At 42.7% G+C, this 26,001-nt stretch overlaps 1 protein-coding gene across 3 annotated transcripts in view; it reads left to right on the top strand.

Annotated features, from left to right (window-relative positions):
- The window catches only part of LOC126481346 (SPARC-related modular calcium-binding protein 2), an 831,237-nt gene that overhangs the window by 716,052 nt on the left and 89,184 nt on the right, over nucleotides 1-26,001 (top strand). The window contains exon 7 of one of the 3 annotated variants that reach the window (XM_050105039.1): nucleotides 7,708-7,749. The exons of the other annotated variants lie outside the window; for them this stretch is intronic. Within the exon in view, the coding sequence (XP_049960996.1) occupies nucleotides 7,708-7,749 (42 nt within the window). The remainder of the gene's footprint in view (nucleotides 1-7,707; nucleotides 7,750-26,001) is intronic. 3 annotated transcript variants of the gene reach the window in all.

The raw sequence follows: 26,001 nt of genomic DNA, 5'->3' as shown, positions 1-26,001 counted from the left end.
CTACGATCCCATCACGTTGCACACCGGCCTGCAGGCAGTTGCCATCCGCATTACTCTCCCCACTTTTACGTTTTCCTTTTGTACCGTTTACACTCCATCGTCATCTGCCGTTACCAGGGCAGACGTGATGCAACTTATTGCTCAGCTACCTGCACCATTTTTGTTAACTGGAGACTTCAATGCCCACCATCCCCTTTGGGGCTCTCCAGCATCCTGCCCGAGGGGCTCCTTGTTAGCAGACCTTTTCAACCAGCTCGATCTTGTCTGCCTCAATACTGGCGCCCCTACTTTTCTTTCGGACGCATCTCACACCTATTCCCATTTAGACCTCTCTATATGTACTCCCCAACTTGCACGCCGGTTTGAGTGGTATGCACTTTCTGATACATATTCGAGCGACCACTTCCCGTGTGTTATCCATCTCCTGCAGCATACCCCCTCTCCGTGCTTCTCTAATTGGACCATCTCCAAGGCAGACTGCGGGCTCTTCTCTTCCAGGGCGACCTTTCAGGATCAAACCTTTACAAGCTGCGATCGTCAGGTCGCACACCTCACGGAAGTCATTCTCGCTGCTGCTGAATATTCCATCCCTCACCCTCCTTCTTCTCCACGTCGCGTACCGGTCCCCTGGTGGACCGCAGCATGTAGAGACGCTTTATGTGCCCGTCGACGTGCTTTACGCACTTTTAAACGCCACCCTACAGTGGCGAATTGTATCAATTATAAACGATTACGTGCTCAGTGTCGTCGTATTATCAAAGAAAGCAAGAAAGCCAGCTGGGCTGCTTTCACAAGCACCTTCAACAGTTTTACTCCTTCTTCTGTTGTCTGGGGTAGCCTGCGCCGGCTATCTGGCACTAAGGTCCACTCACCAGTTTCTGGCTTGAAGGTCGCGAATGACGTCCTTGTGGCCCCTGAGGCTGTCTCCAATGCCTTCGGCCGCTTTTTCGCAGAGGTTTCGAGCTCCGCTCATTACCACCCTGCCTTCCTCCCCCGCAAACAGGCAGAGGAGGCTAGGCCACTTAACTTCCGCTCCTCGAATTGTGAAAGTTATAATGCCCCATTCACCATGCGGGAACTCGAAAACGCACTTGGCCGATCACGGTCCTCTGCTCCAGGGCCAGATTCTATTCATATTCAGATGCTGAAGAACCTTTCTCCTGCGGGTAAAGGTTTTCTTCTTCGTACATACAATCGCATCTGGATTGAGGGACATGTTCCCGCATGCTGGCGCGAGTCTATTGTTGTCCCGATTCCTAAGCCGGGGAAGGACAAGCACTTGCCTTCCAGTTATCGACCTATCTCGCTTACCAGCTGTGTCTGTAAAGTGATGGAGCGAATGGTTAACTCTCGATTGGTTTGGCTGCTCGAGTCTCGACGCCTACTTACCAATGTACAATGTGGATTTCGTAGGCGCCGCTCTGCTGTTGACCATCTGGTTACCTTTTTGACCTTCATTATGAATAACTTCTTGCGGAAGCGCCCGACCGCGGCTGTGTTCTTTGATTTGGAGAAGGCTTAAGACACCTGTTGGAAGGCGGGCATCCTCCGCACCATGCATACATGGGGCCTTCGCGGTCGCCTCCCTCTTTTTATTCGTTCCTTTTTAATGGATCGACAGTTCAGGGTACGTGTGGGTTCTGTCCTGTCCGACACCTTTCGCCAGGAGAATGGGGTGCCACAGGGCTCAGTTTTGAGCGTCGCTCTCTTCGCCATCGCGATCAATCCAATAATGGATTGCCTCCCAGCTGATGTATCAGGCTCCCTTTTCGTGGACGATTTTACCATCTATTGCAGCGCGCAGTGTACACGTGTCCTGGAGCGCTGTCTTCAGCGTTCTCTTGACCGTCTTTACTCCTGGAGTGTCGCCAATGGCTTCAGTTTTTCTGCCGAGAAGACGGTCTGTATTAACTTCTGGCGATACAAAGAGTTTCTCCCACCGTCCTTAAGACTCGGTCCCGTTGCTCTCCCAATCGTGGAGACAACCAAATTTTTAGGCCTTACATTTGACAGGAAACTTAGCTGGTTTCCACATCTGTCATATTTGGCCGCCCGTTGTACCCGTTCTTTAAATGTCCTCCGTGTTCTCAGTGGTCTGTCGTGGGGAGCGGATCGAACCGTCCTACTTCGTCTATATCGGTCGATCGTCCGCTCCAAGCTGGATTATGGGAGCTTCGTATACTCCTCTGCACGGCCATCCATCTTACGCCGCCTCAACTCCATACAACATCGGGGTTTACGACTTGCGATCGGAGCATTTTATACCAGTCCCGTAGAGAGTCTTCATGCTGACGCTGGCGAATTGCCACTCACCTACCGGCGCGATATACTGCTTTGTTGGTATGCCTGTCGGCTACTGTCAATGCCCGACCATCCGTCTTATCGTTCCTTTTTTGACGACTCTCTTGACCGTCAATACGGGTTGTATGTCTCTGCCCTGCTACCCCCTGGCGTTCGCTTTCGTCGCCTCCTTCAACACCTTACTTTTTCCCTCCCTGCAACCTTTCGAGTGGGCGAGAGCCGCACGCCACCTTGGCTCCATGCTCAGGTCCGCGTTCACCTTGACCTCAGCTCGCTCCCAAAAGAGGTCACTCCCAGTTCGGTCTACCACTCCCGTTTTTTGGAACTTCGTTCGAAGTTCATCGACATGACTTTCATTTATACAGATGGCTCTAAGACCAATGACGGGGTCGGGTGTTCCTTTATTGTCGAGGCACAAAGTTTCAAATACCGGCTCCATGGCCATTGTTCGGTCTTCACAGCTGAGCTCTTTGCCCTCTACCAGGCTGTTCTTTACATCTGCCGCCACCGACATTCTGCTTATGTCATCTGCTCAGATTCCCTGAGCGCCATCCAGAGCCTCAGTGATCCGTACCCGGTTCACCCTTTCGTACACCGGATCCAACGCTCTCTTCAGCAGCTGGTGGACGTCGGTTCTCCAGTTAGCTTTATGTGGGTTCCTGGCCATGTCGGTATCCCTGGGAACGAAGCTGCAGATGCCGCGGCCAAGGCTGCGGTCCTCCAGCCTCGGACAGCTTCTTGTTGTGTCCCTTCGTCCGATTTTAGCAGGGTGATTTGTCGGCGCATCTTATCTCTGTGGCATGCCGATTGGGCTGCACTTACCGACAACAAGCTTCGGGCCTTAAAACCTCTTCCCGTGGCTTGGACGTCCTCCTCACGCCCTTCTCGGCGGGAGGAGGTCATTTTAGCCCGGTTAAGAATTGGACACTGCCGGTTCAGCCATCGCCATCTGCTGACGGCTGCGCCGGCGCCGTTCTGCCCATGTGGGCACTTGCTGACGGTTAGACACATTTTAATGTCCTGTCCAGATCTTAACACACTGCGCCTCGATCTTAACCTGCCAAATGCTTTCGATGCCATTTTAGCGGATGACCCACGAGCAGCTGCTCGTGTTCTTCGTTTTATCAATTTGACAAACCTCGCTAAGGACATTTGATGATGCTGTTTTTTAATCCTATGCCTGTCAGTCTGTCTTTTATCGTGTTTTCCCTTTTAGTTGTTGTGGTCAACTTGTGCCTCGCGGTGCATTCTTAGAGTAGTCAGGGCGCTAATGACCATTGAAGTTGTGCGCCCTAAAACCACACAAAAAAAAAAAAAAAAAAAAAAAAAAAAAAAAAAAAAAAAAAAAAAAAAAAAAAATGTAGCAGAACAGATGTAAAAGTTAATTAAAAGTAACACCATATCTGCAGGATGCATGAAAAGCATGGGTGTCGCTCCGGGAAGAGACTGATGACTAATTGCACCACATGTAGTTCATGAAATCACTTTTGCTATGGCAGACAATGAGGAATACAATTCCTGATCAAGCAGTGCACGTGCTATGTCGCAAGAGTTGAACACCCAGTGGTCCACTGTACGGAAGGTGCTTTGACCCATTCTCTAATGGTATCAGTAAAAGATGCAAGTTCACCTGCTTCTCCAAAACACATTGGGAAATTATTGAATTGTCAGATGATTGTTTCCAAATGCTTGGTTGACATGATCACCTGATCTCAGTCCCTGTGATTTCTGGTTGTGGGGCTACCTGAAGGACAGGGTTTACCAGAGGAACATTCACACATGTGCTGATGTGAAGCGCAGCACATAGAGAGGTAGCCAGCAGACCTACAGACATGCTTTGTTCTGCTGTGCAGAATGCAATCCTGTGCTTTCACACTCTTCTGGACATCGATGGGTGCCATATTGAGCCCCTTTTGTAGCAGTAATGGTACTGGTTTGTAATTATATGATGTACCATACCAGCACATTAAAAATGTTTCAGTTGCATTGATTCTGGATTATTTCTCATTGCCATATCCTTGACACGAATGCTACAAAGTTTGATCCTCATATCTTAATTAGTTTCTGTGTTATAGCTTGTTAAATTGGGAAAGTTTAATTAAAACCACCCAGTAGTACTCTGAAGGAAATATTAAAATAGTTACCACAGATAACTAAAGATAAAGAGATTCCTTTCTCAACAATGTAAAGTGTTTCTAAGATATGCAAACATCCTACAGGGTGAGTTAAAAAACCATGAACCAACTTTTGGATGCCTGTTAGAGAGTAAAACATTTCATTTATGAAATATGCAACAAAAAAAAGTGTGAATCAGGAACGAGAAGTTCTCAAGTGAAATGTGATCATGAAGGTAGGGCCTAAAAGAATTTTGTTTACAGTGAATAGTGTCAGTCAGTAGTGATGTTTACTTTGCAGATATAATGCGCATGCTGTGATAGATTCATTTTCACTGGTATTCTCACAATACATGCCCTAAAGAAATTAGGGTAAAGAACTGATTGAACTACTCTGTGACAAGCACTTGTAGTCAGTTTCTTATGTAAAAACACTCTTGATCAACCTTTGATACCTCACTGGTAGAATTCACATTCACCTTCTGACGTGAAGTGCCGATAAGCAAACTTAATCCAAAATTACGTAGTAAGGGGGAGAGGCACACAGCAGTCAATCGCAATACCTTTAGTTTTTGTTATGCTTGCAAATTTAGATTCCATAAAAAGCCATCTTCAGTGCATTTTCGTTAAAATTCAGTATACTCATGGCAGTATGCATCACCATATCTTGTTACAGGTGTATAGGCTATTTATAGCTGAAAGATTTGCAAGCATAATAAAAACTAATGGGATTGTGACTGACTGCTGTGTGCCTGTCCTCCTTATGATCTAAGGCCACTGTGCACAGTGGTTCATAATGGAATCAGATTGGTCAAAATTTCATTGACAAGGCATACTGCCCAAGTGGAGCACATTAACTGTCTTGAAAAAAATTATTTGATCATGTTTTTCAGGCTTTGCCCACACAAGTGATACTGTCATATGGTTTACTTAAAAATAAAGAAAAAAGGGAAAAGTAAAATACTAGAAAACCAAATTGCAAAATCAGAACAACTTTTGTATTCAACTACAAGCAGTTGAAGATCTGAAGATCGTCATTACAGACTGAAACCGGTCATCATCTAAAGAATTCATTTGTGATCAGAGACTGGAATAAAAAAGCATTTTACAGTATTGGATCACTGTTTGTACATGCGATTATGTCGAAGTTGGGGAATAAGTTAGTCATCCATCACAGTAAAACTGCACAAGCTAAGAAAGGCTCTCTGCTTCCAACAGACAGAATGCACACTTGTTTACATGGTTATGTGTATAGAGCTGAAAATAGATGTTGGTTTGACTTTATAATTTAGTTTTTAGTATTTACTATTCTTCTTCTTTCTTTTTAAATACATCTTGTGGCAATGACTTTCTAAAAAGTCAAAATGAATTGTAATATTGCTTTGTATCATGTGCTGAAAAAATGCAATAAGAGAATTCTGCTAGCCCAAAATTGTTATAATTTTACTCTGTGTTTTAGCACAATTATTTTCCAAATTTGAAGTAAACTGTTGTTAGTTTATTTATAAGAAATTATGGGAGAACTTCGAACAGAGATGAATTGGGTGGTACGGAATTTCAGATGCTTCACTATTGACCTTATTTATATTAACTATGGTTTAGTAGTTGCAGTGTATCTTAATAGGGCATTTCGACCACCTAGTGAAAATAACAAAACCTTCTGGGGCAATAAGTCAATGTGCAATATTCTTCCAACCCTTGAATCAGAATAATAATACAATGTTAGGAGGAGGAAGTAAGTGTTCTTGCTGCTAAAATTGAATATGAAACCATTATTTTTAGACTATTTTCGTTGAAAGCAAATTGTTGGAAGGGGGCTTAGTTTCAGGGTAGAGAACAGAAAGTAAGCTTGATACTAAGAACATGAACCAGGGCTTGATGCATCACTTACAAAACCAGCTATGTATTCAAGCACTGTGACAGATTAACCACTTAGAATTCTATTTGGCTTATATTTAAAAATAATTTTGTCAGACAGTTTAGTAGTCTTTTTCTTTCTGTCAGTTCCTCACTTAAGATTGTCATATAGTGTGAACAGTATAAGCCATGCTAAGTGAAACATCTCATTCAGTTGAGGTGTGAAGCAGAGAGTGAGCATTTTATTCTTGTGTGTTCACTGAAACTGTGAAACCTTGATCAAGAATATATCTCATAAACAATCTTATTAATATGGCCATAGATAAACCTCTATTAAATGGGGAGAATTTTATGAGGAACAAAAATTTCTCACCGTCTTGATGAAGTATTGTGCAGGAGATAGGTGCATAAATTCTGGGTAAAAAACTATAGTTTAGCTGTTGTGCTTGTATTCTTTATTGAAGACCTCAGAAGATAGTCACTCACTCTCTCTCTACCCTGAACCCCATTTGTTTGTTTGTTCTGACCTAGAATACGAGTTCAGTAGCCGAAGTACTTATCACATTTATTATGTCCAGATCACCTATGATTGCTGTTTTCTATATTATGGGTAACTGTTATTATTCAAAACAGTGTTTTTACGTAGTGATAAAATTATTGCAGCCAGCCAGTTTTGGACTATGTTATTTAATTAAAATACATTACTAATTTTGAGTTAATAACCACTCATCTTCAGATTTTTTAAATGTGAGTTTTTACATATTTATTTCGAACAACTCACTCACAGAAAATTTTCATTGTAATTCTGCAGACAAATGACAGCACTATAAGATGTAACAACTTGCATCTGCATAAAGCAATAAAATGTTAACATTTTCTGCTTATATGCATGTGTGACACCCATTACTCCAAGATGTATTGCGTAAAAATGGGAATGAATGGTGTTACATGACATTCATCATGTAAATGCTACATTAAGCCTATGATGACTTCCTTATAACATGACTCATTCACGTGTTTACACAATATATCTTGGAGAAACATATTTGTAGAATGGAAAACATTCATTGTTATTTTTGCAAAGTGTATCGTAGAAATACACGACACTAAAATTTGTAGTGCCACCTTTTATCTGCACATTTAAATCGAACAGAAAAGACTCAAAAGTAGTTATTTTCAATAAGTAACAAAAAACCCGAATGTGACACTTTGATGATACATTTACATCGAAATTGTGTTACTAGTCATGCGGTGTAAGTCTATAAAGTATAAAAGTAAATTATTTACACTTGGAAATTTAAAAGTGTACATTTATATTTCTAGTTGTCTTTATTTTGATACATAAGATATGTGAATAATAGTTAAAGAATGTGTACATACATCAGACATTATTATTTAGTGTTTTTCCGTGTTTTATCATCGCTGTCTTCTGAAGAAAATACCGTGGAGGGTAGAAGAGTAAGGGTGGTACACGAAGGTGAGTGGGAGTCTGTGTCTGTGGTGTGAATTGTGCAGACAGCAGGGTTGCTTGAGTTCATGCAGGAGACAGTTGTGCATATACCCTAAACAGGGGCTGTTTTAGTAGCATGATTTGTGTGCTGACTTGTAAAAATGTTGTCATTCCTTTGCTTTTGTGATTGAGATTTACCGTAATCTTGCATTCTTCTGTACTAAGCTGTAAAATTTGTACACATTTAATCAGCTTTTATATTTAATATGGTGTACCAAATCGTAGATAAATCATAACTGTGAGTATGTTACTTAAAATGTTTCATTATTAATTTATGCAAATTTTTGTAACCCTGTAACTTCTATTATTTAGGGGAATTGAAACTGATCTGAGAGGTAAAGGAAATAAAGTTCACAGTTAAATGGAAGATAAATTACTACTTCACCCCTTACGAAATCCAGTTTTTCATATCCTGCCAATCACCTAGTTCTTTCTTTCACATATGATATATTTTAGGCTGTTTTCCATTTGATACCATAGCCTGTTAGTCTCAAAAGTTACAAAACTAACAATGTAATACGCAGAATTGCCAGACATGTAAATAAAGTCACCTTCGATATCTACGTCTGTACTCCTCATATGACTTGAAGTACATGGCAGGCAGTATTCCCAGTTCTGCCAGTTATTAAGGCTTTTCCCATTTCATTCATGTATGGAGTGTGTGAAGGATTATTGCTTAAACACCTCTGTGCACGCTGTAATTAATCTAGTCTTGTCTTCATGATCCCTTTAGGGGTGATGTGTAGGGGGCAGTGATATATTTAGATTCATCACTGAAAGTTGGTTCTTAAAACTTTTTATATGGGCTTCCCCAAAATGGTTTGCATCTATTTTAAGACATTTAGGAGTTCAGTTTTTTCACAATCTGCTTGACACTTTACCACAGATCAGACAAACCTGTGATCAGTTGTATTGCTCTGCTTTGTGTATGCTCAATATCCCACACTAGTCCTCTTCGGACAGGTCCCACAGACTTGAGCAATATTCTAGGATGAGTTTTGTGAATGTCCTATAAGCAATCTCCTTAGCATACTGAGTGTGTTTCCCTAGTATTCTGCCAACTAAGAGAAGACTGCCACGTGCTCTACCTGCAAGTGAGCCTATGTGATCATTTCATTTCATATCCCCAGAAGTTGTTGTATCCAGATATTTGTACAAGTTGATCAGTTGTGACTGTGATTATTTGATACTGTAGCCATAGGATATTACTTTTTTGTGAAGGGCAAAGTTTTACATTTCTGAACATTTAACATAGTTGCCAATCCTTGTAGCACCTTGAAATCCATTCACTATTTGGCTGAATATTTGTGCAGTTATTTTCAGACATTACTTTGCTACAGATCACTGCCATCATCTACAAAGTTTGAGGTTATCTGAAAGGTCACTAATATACAACATGAACAGCAAGGATCCCAACACACTTTGCTGGGGCACACCAGAAGTTACTTCTACATCCATGATAATATGCTACATCCCCCCTATCAAGAAATCCTTAAACTAGTCACAAATTTCACATGGTACTACATATAATCATATTTTCAAAAATAAGTGTAGATACAGTACTGAGACAAATACTTTTTGCAAGTCAAGAAATGCTGCATCTACCTAATTCAGCTGCAATTTGCATGGAAATGCTGAGAGATGATGCAGCCATCTGGATAAACTTTTAATAACTTCACATATGTCTTTACCACACTTTTATTTTTCATCAGCCTTATGCATTTCAACTTTCCATCATTTTCAAAGGTTAAGCCAGTCATATAAAGACATTAGATACTTTTGAAAATGACAAAAATTTGAAATGCGTAAGGCTGATGAAAAATAAGTGTGTCCAAGACATAAGTAAAGTTCTTAAAAGTGCATCTATCTGATTACCTTGATTCATGACTTTCAGGGTGTTCTGAGAGAAAAGTAAAAGTTCGGTTTCACATTATCATGTTATCAGAATCCATGCTGGTTGGTATCCAGGAGGTTACTCCGTTCCAGCTGTGCCATTAAATTTGGGTTAATAACAGTTCATAACTGATGAAACTATGGGCACCTCAGACAGATTGTTGTTGTGCCAGCTGGAGCTTTATCTGTTGTCAAAAAACTTTATAATAATTGTCAGTTCCATATGGATATTCAGCAGAAATACTTAATTACTTGAGTTCGACAATTTCATATTTCAAGATACCATTTTAAATGTATTCATGCAGTGAAAAAGAACTCATAAAGGGGGGGGGGGGGGAATAATATGTGAAAATTTATTAAATAAATACAAACTAAACAATAGTTTGAAGACCTGTTGTTAAGAAAGGGAAAAAAGTACAATGTTGGCTTATTCTTTGTTGAACAAGAACAAAAATAATCATTTAGTATAGATGAGTAAAAGTGAAAAATTATAGGGCAATTTAGAAAGATGGACACAATTTCAGGTGGCTCTATTTCCTGTGCTATATATTGTACTTGAATTCCGTCAAGTATATTTGAAAGAGGATGTTGTAAAGTTTGACACTACTGCAAGAGTGCTCCAGATATGTGCTGCCTGTAGTGTATGCTGTGTCAGATGTGAGATGGTTTTCAGCACAAGATCTTTGCATTCATGAGTTCAGTAAAAGTGTGTCTGTGAATGCAGTGCACCATGCATTTCAGCATAAGTTTGACATTGAACTTCCAGTGATCAAGAGCATTAATCATTGGAATAAACAGTTAGATGAAACTGGTTCTATGTGTACAGGCTGTACAGGCTGACTGATTGTATTGGAGGAGCACATGGGATGTATTAAAGTGAGTTCTGAATACTGCCCGAAATCAACCCATAGAGCAAGTGGGGAACTTGGACTACTGCAGACAACTGTCTGGGATGCATTGAGGTGCCAGTTAGTGTATAAACCATACCATCTACAACTGTCACAGGCTCTTTGTGAAAATGATAAGGTAAAGCATGTAGAATTTTGTGACAGTATGTTCTGAAACATGGAAAAAAATGAACTTCTTTCTGCCTTGTGTAATTTTTTGTGATGAAACTGTTTCACCCAAATGGGAAAATCAACAGGCACAGTGTTTGCACATGGAACCCACAAAATCCCCCTGTAACACTGGAATATGAGTGGGACAGCCCTAAAGTTAATGTGTTTTGAGCCATATCAGTGACAAATGTTTATGGACCTTCCTTTTTGACAATAATTTTATCGGAGTAACATATCTCAGAATACTACAAAAATGGCTTGTTTCTCAAATGAACAAAGATTCAGGAGATTACACATTCCAGCAAGATGGAGCTCCACCCCTTTGGCATCGGAATATTTGATGTTTCCTGACTGAATCTCAACCTCAGTTATGGATAGATCACAGGGAAATGAAGACTAAGCATTTCACTTCTGACCACTGAGGCTACTGATCTCACACCCTGTGGTTATTTTCTTGTGGGAGTTTATGAAAGATGCAGTTCATGTATCCCTATTTCCACAGCAGATTTGAATGATTTAAGAAAATGCATCACTGCTATGGTGAACTCTGTGACAAGACAGTCATCATCGATGAATCCAATTACAGTCTGGATGTTATCTGGTGTAGCTGGACGATAGTGTATTGAACATGTGTTAACTTCCATGTAGGTACAATCAAACGTAACTTACTGAATTAAAATACAACATAGAGTTCAGAAAATTGCACCAACTGAAATTGTGTCCTCCTTTTTTAATCATCCTGTATAGATGTAGGAACTCATTAACCAGCAAATGTATCAGTATAGGATATTATTTTCAGTCATAATGTTAAGTGAAATTAATAACATGTTAAACTATGGACAAACATACATGTTACATTCATGTAACAAACAAAAAACATACTTTACAGACCTCATAGTTAGATAAAGGAACAAAATTATAAAGTAAAATAGATGAAAACAAATGAGAAAATGTGAGTTAAATAATAGGTTACAAAATTTGCCTAATTCATTTTCTTAAAAATTAAGATTTCCTTTTTTATTTCTCGAAAATATGTAGATTTAATTTTAAATTATCATTTAAATTCTTTGAAAGATTCTTGTCATTAGGCTGCATAGTGTGCTTAACAAAGATTTGACAGTAGAAATAAACACCAAAAAGATCTGTTCTCATAGAGACTTTCTAGAAATGTACAATGGACAGAATGACCGAGATTTAGAAAAAATTTTGGGGATTTAATACTGCAATACTGATCATTGTGTCACTTCTGAGAATGATTTCTGTTTGTAATATGATGTGAAGTTTTTAAGCAGAGAAGGATTTTATGCTTATTGGTAACCATTGCATTATAATCTTATGACTTAATATCACTTGAGCATCCCATAGAAAGACAGCAAGTATCAGGGTCACTTAGCATAGAAAACTGAGAGGTGCATTTTCTCTTGGACACTCATTAGTTATCTTGTGTGTTGATAAGCCATTTCCAAGTTAAGGAGAAAGGAAAAGGTAAACATCTAATATGGATCATCAAAAAGATGATGTGGAGAAAGCTTTCTGGAGATTGACCAGATAATAAAAAAATAATGCATGAAAAATTATATATAAAAACAAAGATGAGGTGACTTACCGAACGAAAGTGCTGGCAGGTCAATAGGCACACAAACATACACACAAAATTTTGTGTGTATGTTTGTGTTTGTTTGTGTGTCTATTGACCTGCCAGCACTTTCGTTCGGTAAGTCACCTCATCTTTGTTTTTTATATATATAGTGTTAAACATAAATAGGTTGAAAGACCCATCATCATTTGATTTCATGACTGGTAACCAGTTGCTGAAGTCATGACTGTCAGTGGTTAGATGTTTGTGCCTGGAGTGACTTAAGTAGAACAATCACATAAAATTAGTTGTCAAAAAGGCAGGTGCCAAAATTACTCATTAGAATCGGAAGAAAATTTAATTTAACCATGATGGAGGTTACGTACAAAATACTCATCTGACAGTCTCGGTGGTTGCTCATCAGTGCAGGAAACTTTCCAGATAGACTCAATAGAACAGATAGAGATGATGAATTTAATTTTATAAATACAGTAACTCAGTGGAAGAATGGAGTATCATTCTGTAGTAGTGTCCCCTTGTTTGAAAGCATAAATGTTACTTTCTTAGTGGTTCTTGGCAACATTGAATGTAAAAAAAGGTTTTGACTTAAGATCACTAACGAAATTGTTAGTATATCAACTGAGAAATGTGTACACCCCCCACTCCACCCCCCTCCCCCAGACAAAACAAATTTTCAGTCAACGCCATCAATCACTGGTATGATGACAAATTGCTTTTCATTTGTTGCTCTTTGGGATAGCTCTGGATACTTGCAAAGGAAAAGGTAACTTCACCCCACGACAGCCACCCAGATGGGTTACTGTACAACAAATATTAATATTCATCCTGGAACATGCATCCTACACTTTAATGTGGAATCCAGATCACATTTTGTTTCTGGGGACTTCCATGATGTTGAGACGGGAATACTATGTTAAAAGACAAAGTGAAAAATCTGTGGTCTGACAAGTATTTGACCCTCCAATCTTCCAGTTTCCAGGCATGCACTTTACAATTAGACTACCAGGCCTAACTTGGATTATGCTCAAGCTTTGCTGCTTTCTGGAGTTGCAGCAGCTGTACTACTAAATGGCAGTGGTGTTGTCTTTAAAACTGTAGCAGATTTTAATTCGTTGCAGCTCAGCCAGTTTCCATGAAACATTTATAAATTATATACACAAACCTTCCTCATGAATCGGTCTGTCTAGTGGAAACCAGATCAAAATCCCCACAGTAGTTTCTGAGCTTATTCAGAACATACAGATGGAAGCAAGCAGGGGACTTCAATTTATGTAGAGACAGAGAGAGAGAGAGAGAGAGAGAGAGAGAGAGAGAGAGAGAGAGAGAGAGAGAGAGAGAGAGAGAGAGAGAGAAGAGCAGAAATGACATATCAATAGTATTTATCTGTTTCCCTTTGTTTCTTTAAGCACATTAATTTAGAAACCGTTGTCATTATTCCAGTGTTTAAATTCAAGGTAGTGGTCTTCCTTTTATGTTTGAGTAGTTTTAAACCCACATAGCCTGACCACATTTTTAGAATGTGGAATTACAAAGTTAATTCACAAAACAAGGAGTTAAAAAAAGAAAACCCTTAAGAATGCCACGTTGCTTATGACAGAGTGGTGTATTCATCACAATCTTGTGGTGCCCAGCATCAAAAGTAGCAGGAAGCAAACTCATGGCTACAGATATTTAGTTGCTGTGAAAGGTGACTTGCTCACACACTTCATAGCTTTATGTAAGCACAGGTTCCTAAAAAACGCACAAGGTGTCCAACACAGAATGATCAAAATTTATTAAGTTTATGTACAAAAGAAATAGTCGCCTTTGAGCATTGACAGATGTTTGGCTCAATATTCAAAGTCTAATACACTGACAATCCAAATGTACTAAAGATATCTAATCTGAAATTGTTTATCAGGACTCCTATATTTAACAGTTATTCTATTCTGACACTGACTAATAATTTCACTAAACATTTCTTGTTGCACAGTTCAAGGCATACTCATAAGTAATGGATTGCTACTTGGTGGCAAATGAAGGTAGCATCAACTGATGTAGATTGGAACTGTAGGCACTCATATGTGAGCTGCAATTGGCAGACTCCCCAGACGTGAACTTGAGTGGAACTGTGCTGGATACGAGCTGGGGATAAATAAATGTCATGTGACTAGGGCCTTCCGTCAGGTAGACCATTCGCCAGGTGCAAATCTTTCGATTTGATGCCACTTCGGTGACTTGGGCATCGATGGGGATGAAATGATGATGATTAGGACAACACAACACCCAGTCCCTGACCGGAGAAAACCTCCGACCCCTCGGGAATCGAACCCGGGTCCTTAGGATTGACATTCTGTCATGCTGACCACTCAGTTACCGGGGGTGGACAGCTGGGGATAAAGGCCACACATTTCTATCCATCCCATGACTGGCAGAACACACTTGTATTTGCAAAGAGGAAAGGAGTTCCAAGGAGTTCCAGATATCAGCGTCCATTGCGGCGGCTATTATCACTAGCAGTGGATAAATTGGATGCTTCCACATCCATACAGCAGAAGCAAAAATCAATCCCATATTTTGAGTCACATCCAGACATAAATACGTTGCAACTGTGTGACATCACAGCTGGAGTGCTTGGATGGTGACACCTCTTAGTGCATGCTGCTGTGTACCAGTGACTGAATACACAGCATCCCTCGTGTGGAAGGGAAGCGTGGGAGAAGTTGAGAAAACTGGCTTTATAGGTTTCATGTTTCCTGGCTTTGCATTGTATGAATATGTTGGGTGCACACATGTTGCTCCCCCTGGGATTTGCCTGTGGCTCCAAGGAAAATCCACACGAAACACCAGTGAGGGGGCGATTGGCTAAGTGTTGCACCTGTCTATCTCTGTAGGCTCAGTTCATCTGTGGCGTCAGCTGGAACACCTGGCATTTATCTGTGTATCACTCTCTGGGCACCTGCATTCATCTGGGCATCACTGGTTGGCTGCAGCTGAGCCCTGTTGCTGGAGATGAATGTGGGTGCTGGCTGTATCTACATATCATCCAGATAGCTGGCTGCATTGAAGTCCTCAGAGTCTGGAAAAAGTAACCGCCTAGAGTAGTACCTATATGTGAATGGGTGTGTTGTGGCTTGATTTGATTCCTATGGAATGTTATGACACCTTGGTGACATTTTATTCTAAACACTGCATTACCAAGTTGCTGTATGAGTGTACCGTGTACCCAAGATTTCTTACCATGCTTATACATAGTAAAGAGTACCAGCTTATTTTAAAAAATTCTGTCTTTCCTGTTGGCAAAGTTCAGGCTGTGGATGCTAAAGTAACCTTAAAATTGACATTAAAGTGTGATGCGGCCTCCTATGTAATTTCTCAGATGGAGATCTGAGTGACTAAGATGCTGCGTGACTCTGTAGTGAGAGAGAAAAATCAATAAAGCATTGTATTTGTTGTACTGCTAATTAGCATTGTCATGTGCAAGTTGAAAGTTTGTACAAATTGTTCTGCAAGTCTAGGATGAAATGGTGTGATTTTGTAGTGTAAAATGCAATTCCTTTCACAAAAGTTTTGAATTTGTGAAATCAAAATTGAGTGTTGGCTATGACAAATGCTTTCTGCAATCTATCAGTGGAGAAGATCCTCAGCAAAGCCTGAATGTTTTCATTGACACAATCAGTAATATTTTAATCACAAAGGGATATTTTGAAAATGCAGTGATGACAGTCAGTAGCTTTCTAAAAATGGTACTGCAAAATAAGCATGCAGAAATGACTAGGGTTCGAATGCCTCTGAGCAGGGACAATATTATCAACTAAGAGCTGACTAGTATTTTTTTAAATAAGTGTCTATGCCTATATTTTTCCAGTAGCAATGCTCTCTGGCAATGCATTTAGTACATATTATAGCCCAGTGGGATTGATGTAAGATTTGCAACGTGTTGGATTTAGTACCTCAGAAATTACCACTGATTATGAATGTACCAGAAGACCTTTGTACACTGTGAGTGCATGTTCCCTGTTACCTTCAAGATTTAATTTCATGTTGATTAATCAAATTCCTGTCCGTAGCCTTCTACATCTGATTGTACTGTTAAATGTTAGATAGAACTAGACCTTTGGCACAAGTATCATGGTTAAACTGGAAATCCAGGAATTTTACACATACTTTCACTAATGAAATATTAAGGAAAAATATGCACCTGCTGATGAATCAGTTTTTGTCTTGCCCTATTTTCAGATGGGAAAGCAAATCTGCAATCATGTATTGTGTACTGGACATGAAAATAATTTTGTATTCATACTTCGACAAAAGCAGTGTACGGTGCTGCAGTTGCTGAAGGCAAAATATTGTTTGGTCTTGAGACAACCACTGAAGGCTTCAGGACAATGAAATTTTTCACAGCAAAAATAATCACAAGAACCTCATCCTCAATCTAACCACAGTTTGTGAGCTACAGCTAGTGTTTTTGATGCGAATGCTTTTGGTCATCCGAAACCATGTTGTTGAAGCAACAAAATGGTGCCTATGTATATTCGAAAGCTTCGGCTGCAAATGCTGTCATTTTAAGTGGATAATATGTCCTAACATATGTAGCATCAGGCAAACTTCGCTTCAATTTATTAAATACAAACTGGCATTCATTGTTCTATTTCTGCTTTGTTCCTTTGGGTAATAATTTGTAAGGTGGTTCACCTATTGAAGCAGCATGTGAGATGGACCTCCCATACTAAATTACATGTCCTAATATGCATCATACTCACTTGATGGCTTTGGAAGGTGCAAGCCTTTTAATTACTTCAGTATGCTGTGGCATTGGTCTATTGCTGTGTGCAGACTTAATGTGACCTAAGTATTGTATTTTGCTGTGGAAGAAAATGCACTTTTCTTTATTACATTTTACATTTGCTGCTTGCAGAAGTTTGAAGACAGAGTCCAAATTACATAACAGTTCAGCCAAAGTTTTTCCTAAGACAGGTGATTTTGTCAAGATTGTTTGTGGCATTCGGACATTCTGAAGTACTTGTTCTAAATATTGCTTGAACAAACTTGGTGTGCTGGCAGTTCCAAATGATAACCTTTTGTGTTGATATACACCAAGTGGAATATTGATATGTATGAATCTTTGTGTTTCTTCGTTCAGTGAAATTTCAAAGCCTCCATGAGATGGAGTTTTGCAAAGTAAACTTCATTGGCTAATTTTGAAATTATTTCTTCTGTCTCCAAATTGGATAAAAATCATTGATTGACTGTGCAAGGACTTTGAAGTTGCCACAGGTCCATAATGTGCCACATCGTTCCTCTACTACCATGATTGTTATAGCCCACTGGTTCACTGGTTGGTTATAGATTCTGCGATACCATTGTGTTTGAGGCAGTCAAGCTCCTGTTTGACTTTTTCTTTTAAACACAAACAAAATGTTGTGGGCTTTACAAAATTTTAGCAAAAAAAAAAAAAAAAGAAAGAAAAAAAAAAAAAAAAAAGGCAAATGTATTACTTTCTGAGAATTGAAAACTATGAACTATGATTGTTCGTTAAATTTCTTTTATGCCACATCAGTTGTAAATTGACCTTTTACTGGAATCTGCTGGTTGCTGTAACTCAATAGTGAACACTGAAATTTTGTTAATTTCAGTGATCTTCATTTGTCATACACCTGTAGATTAATTATTTAAATCGACAAGCCTATACAAATTTGAATTTTAATGGCACTTTGTCATTCCTTGTATGTGAAAATTTGTCTGTTTCTTTAAGTTCATTGTGAAACTAATTTGAATTTTTTATCCTTAATCACTTTTGTATGCCTGAGTACCTTGTTTCATTGCCTGTATGCTTCAAATTGCTGGTGTCTGCTGTGTGCCCTGTCTTGTGATAGTAATTTTATTTAGCAAACAGACAATTTTCACATATGTGTGTTACTCAACAACATGCACAAGTTTTTAATTCTGAAATATTACTTGAAATTAATCAGGGTATACGGAATTAAGGATCTTAGTGAGTTGAAGCAAAATTTTTGTAGCCAAATGAAGAGTGGGAAATGAGAAAAAGGGGTACCAAATTGACCAGTGTGAGGTCTAGTTTTGTAAAAATAAAAATATTTAATTGAAGCTTCCTGGCATACTAACACTGTGTGCCAGACAGAGACTCAAACCTTGGACCTTTGCCTTTCATTTGCAATTGCTCTACTGACTGAGCTATCCAAGCATAACTCATGACCAGTTCTCACAGCTTCACTTCTGCCAGTACCACATTTCCTACCTTCCACACCATGCAGGACTTTCCTGAAAAAAGTATGAAAGTTTGGAAGATAGGAGGCTAGGTACTGCCAGAAGTAAAGCATTGAGGGATGTTCGTGAGTCGTGCTTGGGTAACTTAGTTGGTAGAGCACGTGCCCATGTATTCAAGGATCCCTGTTTAGACTCCCGATCCATCAGAGTTTTAATCTACCAGGCATTTTTAAATCCATTCACTCTCTGCTCCAGAGTGAAAATGTATTATATTTTTATGCTCTCTGAACAAAATGTGGGGGAAAAATAAAACGTTTTGTGAAATAATTTGTCTAAAGGTAAGAAATGAAATAGGTTAAAGAAACTTTTGACACGCTTTTGAATGATACTTGAAATCATGAACAGAATGAGCTGTTGATTAAAAATTTGAAGTTCAATGTTTAACTTAGAATCAAAGAATTTTATTCAGTATTATAGGTTATTTTTCTGAACAATATTTCAGTTTCAGAATTTTTTCAATAGAGAATCCTCCAAATATTGAGAAAGAGAATTAGCATGGCACTAGAAGTAATGTCTCCCTTAAAAATGCTGTCAACATCGTTATTCTTGATCACTCTCTTTTCCCAATATGAGAAAAAAAGCAAAAATACTGTAAATTGGAACCATAAATCAGAGCAGTTCCAATAAAATTGTGACTTCTACTTAAATGTTCTTTCTACATAACTGACATATGAGTGTTCAAAGTGGTACAGTTCATTGTACATGCTTTAAAATTTTGTTTTTACAGAGCAATGTCAGCCACGTTGTTGCTTCAGTGTTCCAATTACTGTGTATGATTTAGAGTATCATTCTAATGCACCAAATCTTTCTTCGATATATTTTATTTCTTATCTTTACAAATAATTTTACACATACGTATCTCTGCCTATGTAGATCAACACCTTCAACCCATTACATGCAGTCTCCCATCCTTCATCAAAGACACCAACCACTTTCTCCAACACCTAGAATCCTTACCCAGTCTGTTACCCTCGGAAACCATCCTTGTAACCATTGATGCCACTTCCTTATACACAAATATTCCACACGTCCAGGGCCTTGCTGTGATGGAGCACTTCCTTTCACGCCGATCACATGCCACCCTACCTAAAACCTCTTTCCTCATTACCTTAGCCAGCTTCATCCTGACCCACAACTTCTTCACTTTTGAAGGCCAGACATACCAACAATTAAAGAGAACAGCCATGGGTACCAGGATGGCCCCCTCGTATGCCAACCTATTCATGGGTCGCTTAGAGGAAGCCTTCTTGGTTACCCAAGCCTACAAACCCATAGTTTGGTATAGATTTATTGATGACATCTTCATGATCTGGACTCACAGTGAAGGAGAACTCCAGAATTTCCTCTCCAACCTCAACTCCTTTGGTTCCATCAGATTCACCTGGTCCTACTCTAAATCCCATGCCACTTTCCTTGACGTTGACCTCCATCTGTCCAATGGCCAGTTTCACACGGCTGTCCACATCAAACCCACCAACAAGCAACAGTACCTCCATTATGACAGCTGCCACCCATTCCACATCAAACGGTCCCTTCCCTACAGCTTAGGTCTTCGTGGCAAACGAATTTGCTCCAGTCCGGAATCGCTGAACCATTACACCAAGAACCTGAAAATAGCTTTCGCATCACGCACCTACCCTCCCAACCTGGTATAGAAGCAAATAACCAGAGCCACTTCCTCATCCCTTCAAACCCAGAACCTCCAACAGAAGAACCCCAAAATTACCCCACTTGTGACAGGATACTTTCCGGGACTGGATCAGACTCTGAATGTGGCTCTCCAGCAGGGATACGACTTCCTCAAATCCTGCCCTGAAATGAGATCCATCCTTCATGAAATCCTCCCCACTCCACCAAGAGTGTCTTTCCGCCATCCACCTAACCTTCGTAACCTCCTAGTTCATCCCTATGAAATCCCAAACCACCTTCCCTACCCTCTGGCTCCTACCCTTGTAACTGCCCCCGGTGTAAAACCTGTCCCATGCACCCTCCCACCACCACCTACTCCAGTCCTGTAACCCGGAAGGTGTACACGATTAAAGGCAGAGCCACGTGTGAAAGCACCCACGTGATTTACCAACTGACCTGCCTACACTGTGAAGCTTTCTATGTGGGAATGACCAGCAACAAACTGTCCATTCGCATGAATGGACACAGGCAGACAGCGTTTGTTGGTAATGAGGATCACCCTGTGGCTAAACATGCCTTGGTGCACGGCCAGCACACCTTGGCACAGTGTTACACTGTCCGGGTTATCTGGATACTTCCCACTAACACCAACCTGTCAGAACTCGGGAGATGGGAACTTGCTCTTCAGTATATCCTCTCTTCTCGTTATCCGCCAGGCCTCAACCTCCGCTAATTTCAAGTTGCCGCCGCTCATACCTCACCTGTCTTTCAACATCGTCTTTACCTCTTTACTTCCGCCTCGACTGACATCTCTGCCCAAACTTTTTGCCTTTACAAATGTCTGCTTGTGTCTGTGTATGTGCGGATGGATATGTGTGTGTATGCGAGTGTATACCTGTCCTTTTCTTCCCCCCTAAGGTAAGTCTTTCCGCTCCCGGGATTAGAATGACTCCTTACCCTCTCCCTTAAAACCAACATCTTTTCGTCTTTCCCTCTCCTTCCCTTTTTCCTGATGAAGCAGCCGTTGGTTGCAAAAGCTAGAATTTTGTGTGTATGTTTGTGTGTCTATCGACCTGCCAGCGCTTTTGTTTGGTAAGTCTCATCATCTTTGTTTTTAGATATGTATATGTTCCGAGACTTGCTACAAATAATATGTTGAATGGCTTGGAGTTGATTTTCACAGATTTGGCAAGAAATTTATAAGTAATAAGAGAAGAGCAATAAAGTGATGTGAAATGGGAAAACCTAATGAAAACAGTGGCAGGGGCAGCAAGTACAAGGAAGTGTTTTTTGGATTCTCAGGGCAATCCTATGGGCAGATTCTGAAAAGTGCAGGAGAGTTGCATACAATGTGCTTACATGACCAGTTCTAGAATAATGTATCAGTGTTCTGAGTACTTATAAAAGTAGGCATGCCAACAGACATGTAATGAATTCTGAGGCATATTGCTAAGATTGTAAGTGATCAGAACAATATATACAAAAGTGTGACAGGGTGATCAGAGATTCTCTCTAACAAAGGTGATGTTGGTTTTGCAAAATCTTTTTGGGTGCTCTTACAAAAATTAGGGTGCCTATCGAGCTGTCCAGTCTTTTACCCCCTCATTCCATTGCAAAATTCATCCTTTCCATCCTTGTATTACAGCTTGCTTTAACACTATCACTAGCAAAACCTACTACCTAATTGAAAGTCCCCCTCCCTACTGAGTTTTTAGTGCCATAATGAATGCAGTGATGCGATTCACACTGACTTGATGCAGTGTGTTTGTACTGTTAACACAAATAATCCAAATATAGAGAACACTCGGCAATCTTTGATGCATGCTTCAGCATGGAGATTCTTCCTTACAACAGCAGTTCCATAGAACTTGTAGGCAGGAATATTCAGCATGTTCTCCATCCTCTAGTTCCTGCCAAATTTTTCTTGTTTCCAAGCGATTTTCTTCTTCTTTTTTTCTAGTCTGTAGTGATTTTGTTTTCACTTTTTTCCATTTTTCTTTCTTACTGTCGATTTTCTCTCATTTCTGTACTTGTATTCGTTCTGCACTTTCATAGCTCTGACTTTTCATCTGATTTTTCTGCCACTTCTATGGCGCTGACACAGAGAATAAATACATGTCAAAACTGAAATGAAAATTATATCGTTTCACTTTTGGCAGCAATGCTGTTTCCACTATTGTAGGCAGGATTTTTCACAATTCACCAGTCTTTAGTTCTGACATGGTTGGCTTCAAAGTGAGTTAAAATTTGTACAGAATTGCAAATATAAAGTGTTCACTTTGTAAGAATGAGCAAATGATCTTGTAACAGCATTATGATTGATAAGTTTGCCGAACACTGGAAAATAAAGAACATTCAACTAAATGATTTAAAAAAAATGACACACTTCAACTAGAATTGGTAGTCTCCTTCCAAAGCAGAAAAGAATCATATATCATCAAATGTTTGCTTCAAGGGCTTACTAACAATACTGATTGATTCTGTGAAATGGTAAAAGAAAGCTGTATCACACTATTTCTCACAGAGTGACCAATGTGTTCATGGAAAATTTGTATGCACCTGAGACACACAATCTTTCAGAATGAAAATTATGTTATTTTTTAACATGCGATCTGAATTTTGTGCCTCTGTGAAACTGAGGAAACAGACATGTGGAAAGGATTTTGGTGCTTAATCATGTTGCTTAGTATGTGGTGATAAAGTAAATGTAATAATTAACAAAGCACTTAATTAATGATGCAAAAATTTCATGCTACTAGTATACATACTATTAGCAGTCATTTACATATGGTAATAGCTGATAATTATGTGAAATAGCAGTGAAATGTGGGTTCTAAATATAATGTAAATTTTACAACATCTGTTTTATGGTTTCTAGATTGCTTGTTGAGTAACCACAATAATTTCACAAATTTTTATGTAACTGCTGAGTTCCCTGTTGTACCACCTGGATGTATTAAGTTGTGCTAATCTTGCTAAAACCCCGCTTAATGTTTATCAAAGATGGACCCCACCATCCCTCCCTCTCTCCCTATCTCCCCCTCTCTCCCTATCTCCCCCTCCCTCACCCTCTCCCTATCTCCCCCTCCCTCTCCCTATCACCCCCTCCCTCTCCCTATCTCCCCCTCCCTCTCCCTATCTCCCCCTCCCTCACCCTCTCCCTATCTCCCCCTCCCTCTCCCTATCTCCCCCTCCCTCTCCCTATCTCCCCCTCCCTCTCCCTATCTCCCCCTCCCTCTCCCTATCTCCCCCTCCCTCTCCCTATCTCCCCCTCTCCCTATCTCCCCCTCCCCCTCCCCCTCCCTCTCCCTATCTCCCCCTCCCTCTCCCTATCTCCCCCTCCCCCCTCCCCCCTCCCTCTCCCTATCTCCCCTCCCCCCTCCCTCTCCCTTTCTCCCCCTCCCTCTCCCTTTCTCCCCATCCCTCTCCCTTTCTCCCCATCCCTCTCCCTTTCTCCCCATCCCCTCTCCCTTTCTCCCCCTCCCTCTCCCTTTCTCCCCCTCCCTCTCCCTTTCTCCCCCTCCCTCTCCCTTTCTCCCCCTCCCTCTCCCTTTCTCCCCCTCCCTCTCCCTTTCTCCCCCTCCCTCTCCCTTTCTCCCCCTCCCTCTCCCTTTCTCCCCCTCCCTCTCCCTTTCTCCCCCTCCCTCTCCCTATCTCCCCCTCCCTCTCCCACTCCCCCCCTCCCTCTCCCACTCTCCCACTCTCCCCATCTCCCCCTCCCTCTCCCACTCCCACTCTCCCTATCTCCCCCTCCCTCTCCCACTCTCCCTATCTCCCGCTCCCTCTCCCACTCTCCCTATCTCCCGCTCCCTCTCCCACCCTCCCTATCTCCCCCTCCCTCTCCCACCCTCCCTATCTCCCCCTCCCTCTCCCACCCTCCCTATCTCCCCCTCCCTCTCCCACCCTCCCTATCTCCCCCTCCCTCTCCCACCTCTCCCTATCTCCCCCTCCCTCTCCCACTCTCCCTATCTCCCCCTCCCTCTCCCACTCTCCCTATCTCCCCCTCCCTCTCCCACTCTCCCTATCTCCCCCCTCCCTCTGCCCCCTCTCCCTATCTCCCCCCCCTCTGGCCCCCCTCTCCCTATCTCCCCCCCCTCTGGCCCCCCTCTCCCTATCTCCCCCCCCTCTGGCCCCCCTCTCCCTATCTCCCCCCCCCTCTGGCCCCCCTCTCCCTATCTCCCCCCCTCTGGCCCCCCTCTCCCTATCTCCCCCCCTCTGGCCCCCCTCTCCCTATCTCCCCCCCCTCTGGCCCCCCTCTCCCTATCTCCCCCCCTCTGGCCCCCCTCTCCCTATCTCCCCCCCCTCTGGCCCCCCTCTCCCTATCTCCCCCCCTCTGGCCCCCCTCTCCCTATCTCCCCCCCTCTGGCCCCCCTCTCCCTATCTCCCCCCCTCTGGCCCCCCCTCTCCCTATCTCCCCCCCTCTGGCCCCCCTCTCCCTATCTCCCCCCCTCTGGCCCCCCTCTCCCTATCTCCCCCCCCTCTGGCCCCCCCTCTCCCTATCTCCCCCCCTCTGGCCCCCCTCTCCCTATCTCCCCCCCTCTGGCCCCCCCTCTCCCTATCTCCCCCCCTCTGGCCCCCCTCTCCCTATCTCCCCCCCCTCTGGCCCCCCTCTCCCTATCTCCCCCCCTCTGGCCCCCCTCTCCCTATCTCCCCCCCTCTGGCCCCCCTCTCCCTATCTCCCCCCCTCTGGCCCCCCTCTCCCTATCTCCCCCCCTCTGGCCCCCCTCTCCCTATCTCCCCCCCTCTGGCCCCCCTCTCCCTATCTCCCCCCCTCTGGCCCCCCTCTCCCTATCTCCCCCCCTCTGGCCCCCCTCTCCCTATCTCCCCCCCTCTGGCCCCCCTCTCCCTATCTCCCCCCCTCTGGCCCCCCCTCTCCCTATCTCCCCCCCTCTGGCCCCCCTCTCCCTATCTCCCCCCCTCTGGCCCCCCTCTCCCTATCTCCCCCCCTCTGGCCCCCCTCTCCCTATCTCCCCCCCTCTGGCCCCCCTCTCCCTATCTCCCCCCCTCTGGCCCCCCTCTCCCTATCTCCCCCCCTCTGGCCCCCCTCTCCCTATCTCCCCCCCTCTGGCCCCCCTCTCCCTATCTCCCCCCCCTCTGGCCCCCCTCTCCCTATCTCCCCCTCCCTCTCCCCTATCTCCCCCCCTCTGGCCCCCCTCTCCCTATCTCCCCCCCTCTGGCCCCCCTCTCCCTATCTCCCCCCCCTCTGGCCCCCCCTCTCCCTATCTCCCCCCCTCTGGCCCCCCTCTCCCTATCTCCCCCCCTCTGGCCCCCCTCTCCCTATCTCCCCCCCTCTGGCCCCCCTCTCCCTATCTCCCCCCCTCTGGCCCCCCTCTCTCCCTATCTCCCCCCCTCTGGCCCCCCTCTCCCTATCTCCCCCCCCTCTGGCCCCCCTCTCCCTATCTCCCCCCCTCTGGCCCCTCTCTCTCCCTATCTCCCCCCCTCTGGCCCCCTCTCTCCCTATCTCCCCCCCCTCTGGCCCTCTCTCTCCCTATCTCCCCCCCTCTGGCCCTCTCTCTCCCTATCTCCCCCCCCTCTCGCCCTCTCTCTCCCTATCTCCCCCCCCTCTCGCCCTCTCTCTCCCTATCTCCCCCCCCTCTCGCCCTCTCTCTCCCTATCTCCCCCCCCTCTCGCCCTCTCTCTCCCTATCTCCCCCCCCTCTCGCCCTCTCTCTCCCTATCTCCCCCCCTCTCGCCCTCTCTCTCCCTATCTCCCCCCCTCTCGCCCTCTCTCTCCCTATCTCCCCCCCCTCTCGCCCTCTCTCTCCCTATCTCCCCC

This window comes from Schistocerca serialis, chromosome 5 (assembly GCF_023864345.2).
Source record: "Schistocerca serialis cubense isolate TAMUIC-IGC-003099 chromosome 5, iqSchSeri2.2, whole genome shotgun sequence".
Lineage (NCBI taxonomy): Eukaryota > Metazoa > Arthropoda > Insecta > Orthoptera > Acrididae > Schistocerca > Schistocerca serialis.
Note: the sequence above shows the minus strand (reverse complement) of the source record. Positions and strands in the feature narration are given on the sequence as shown.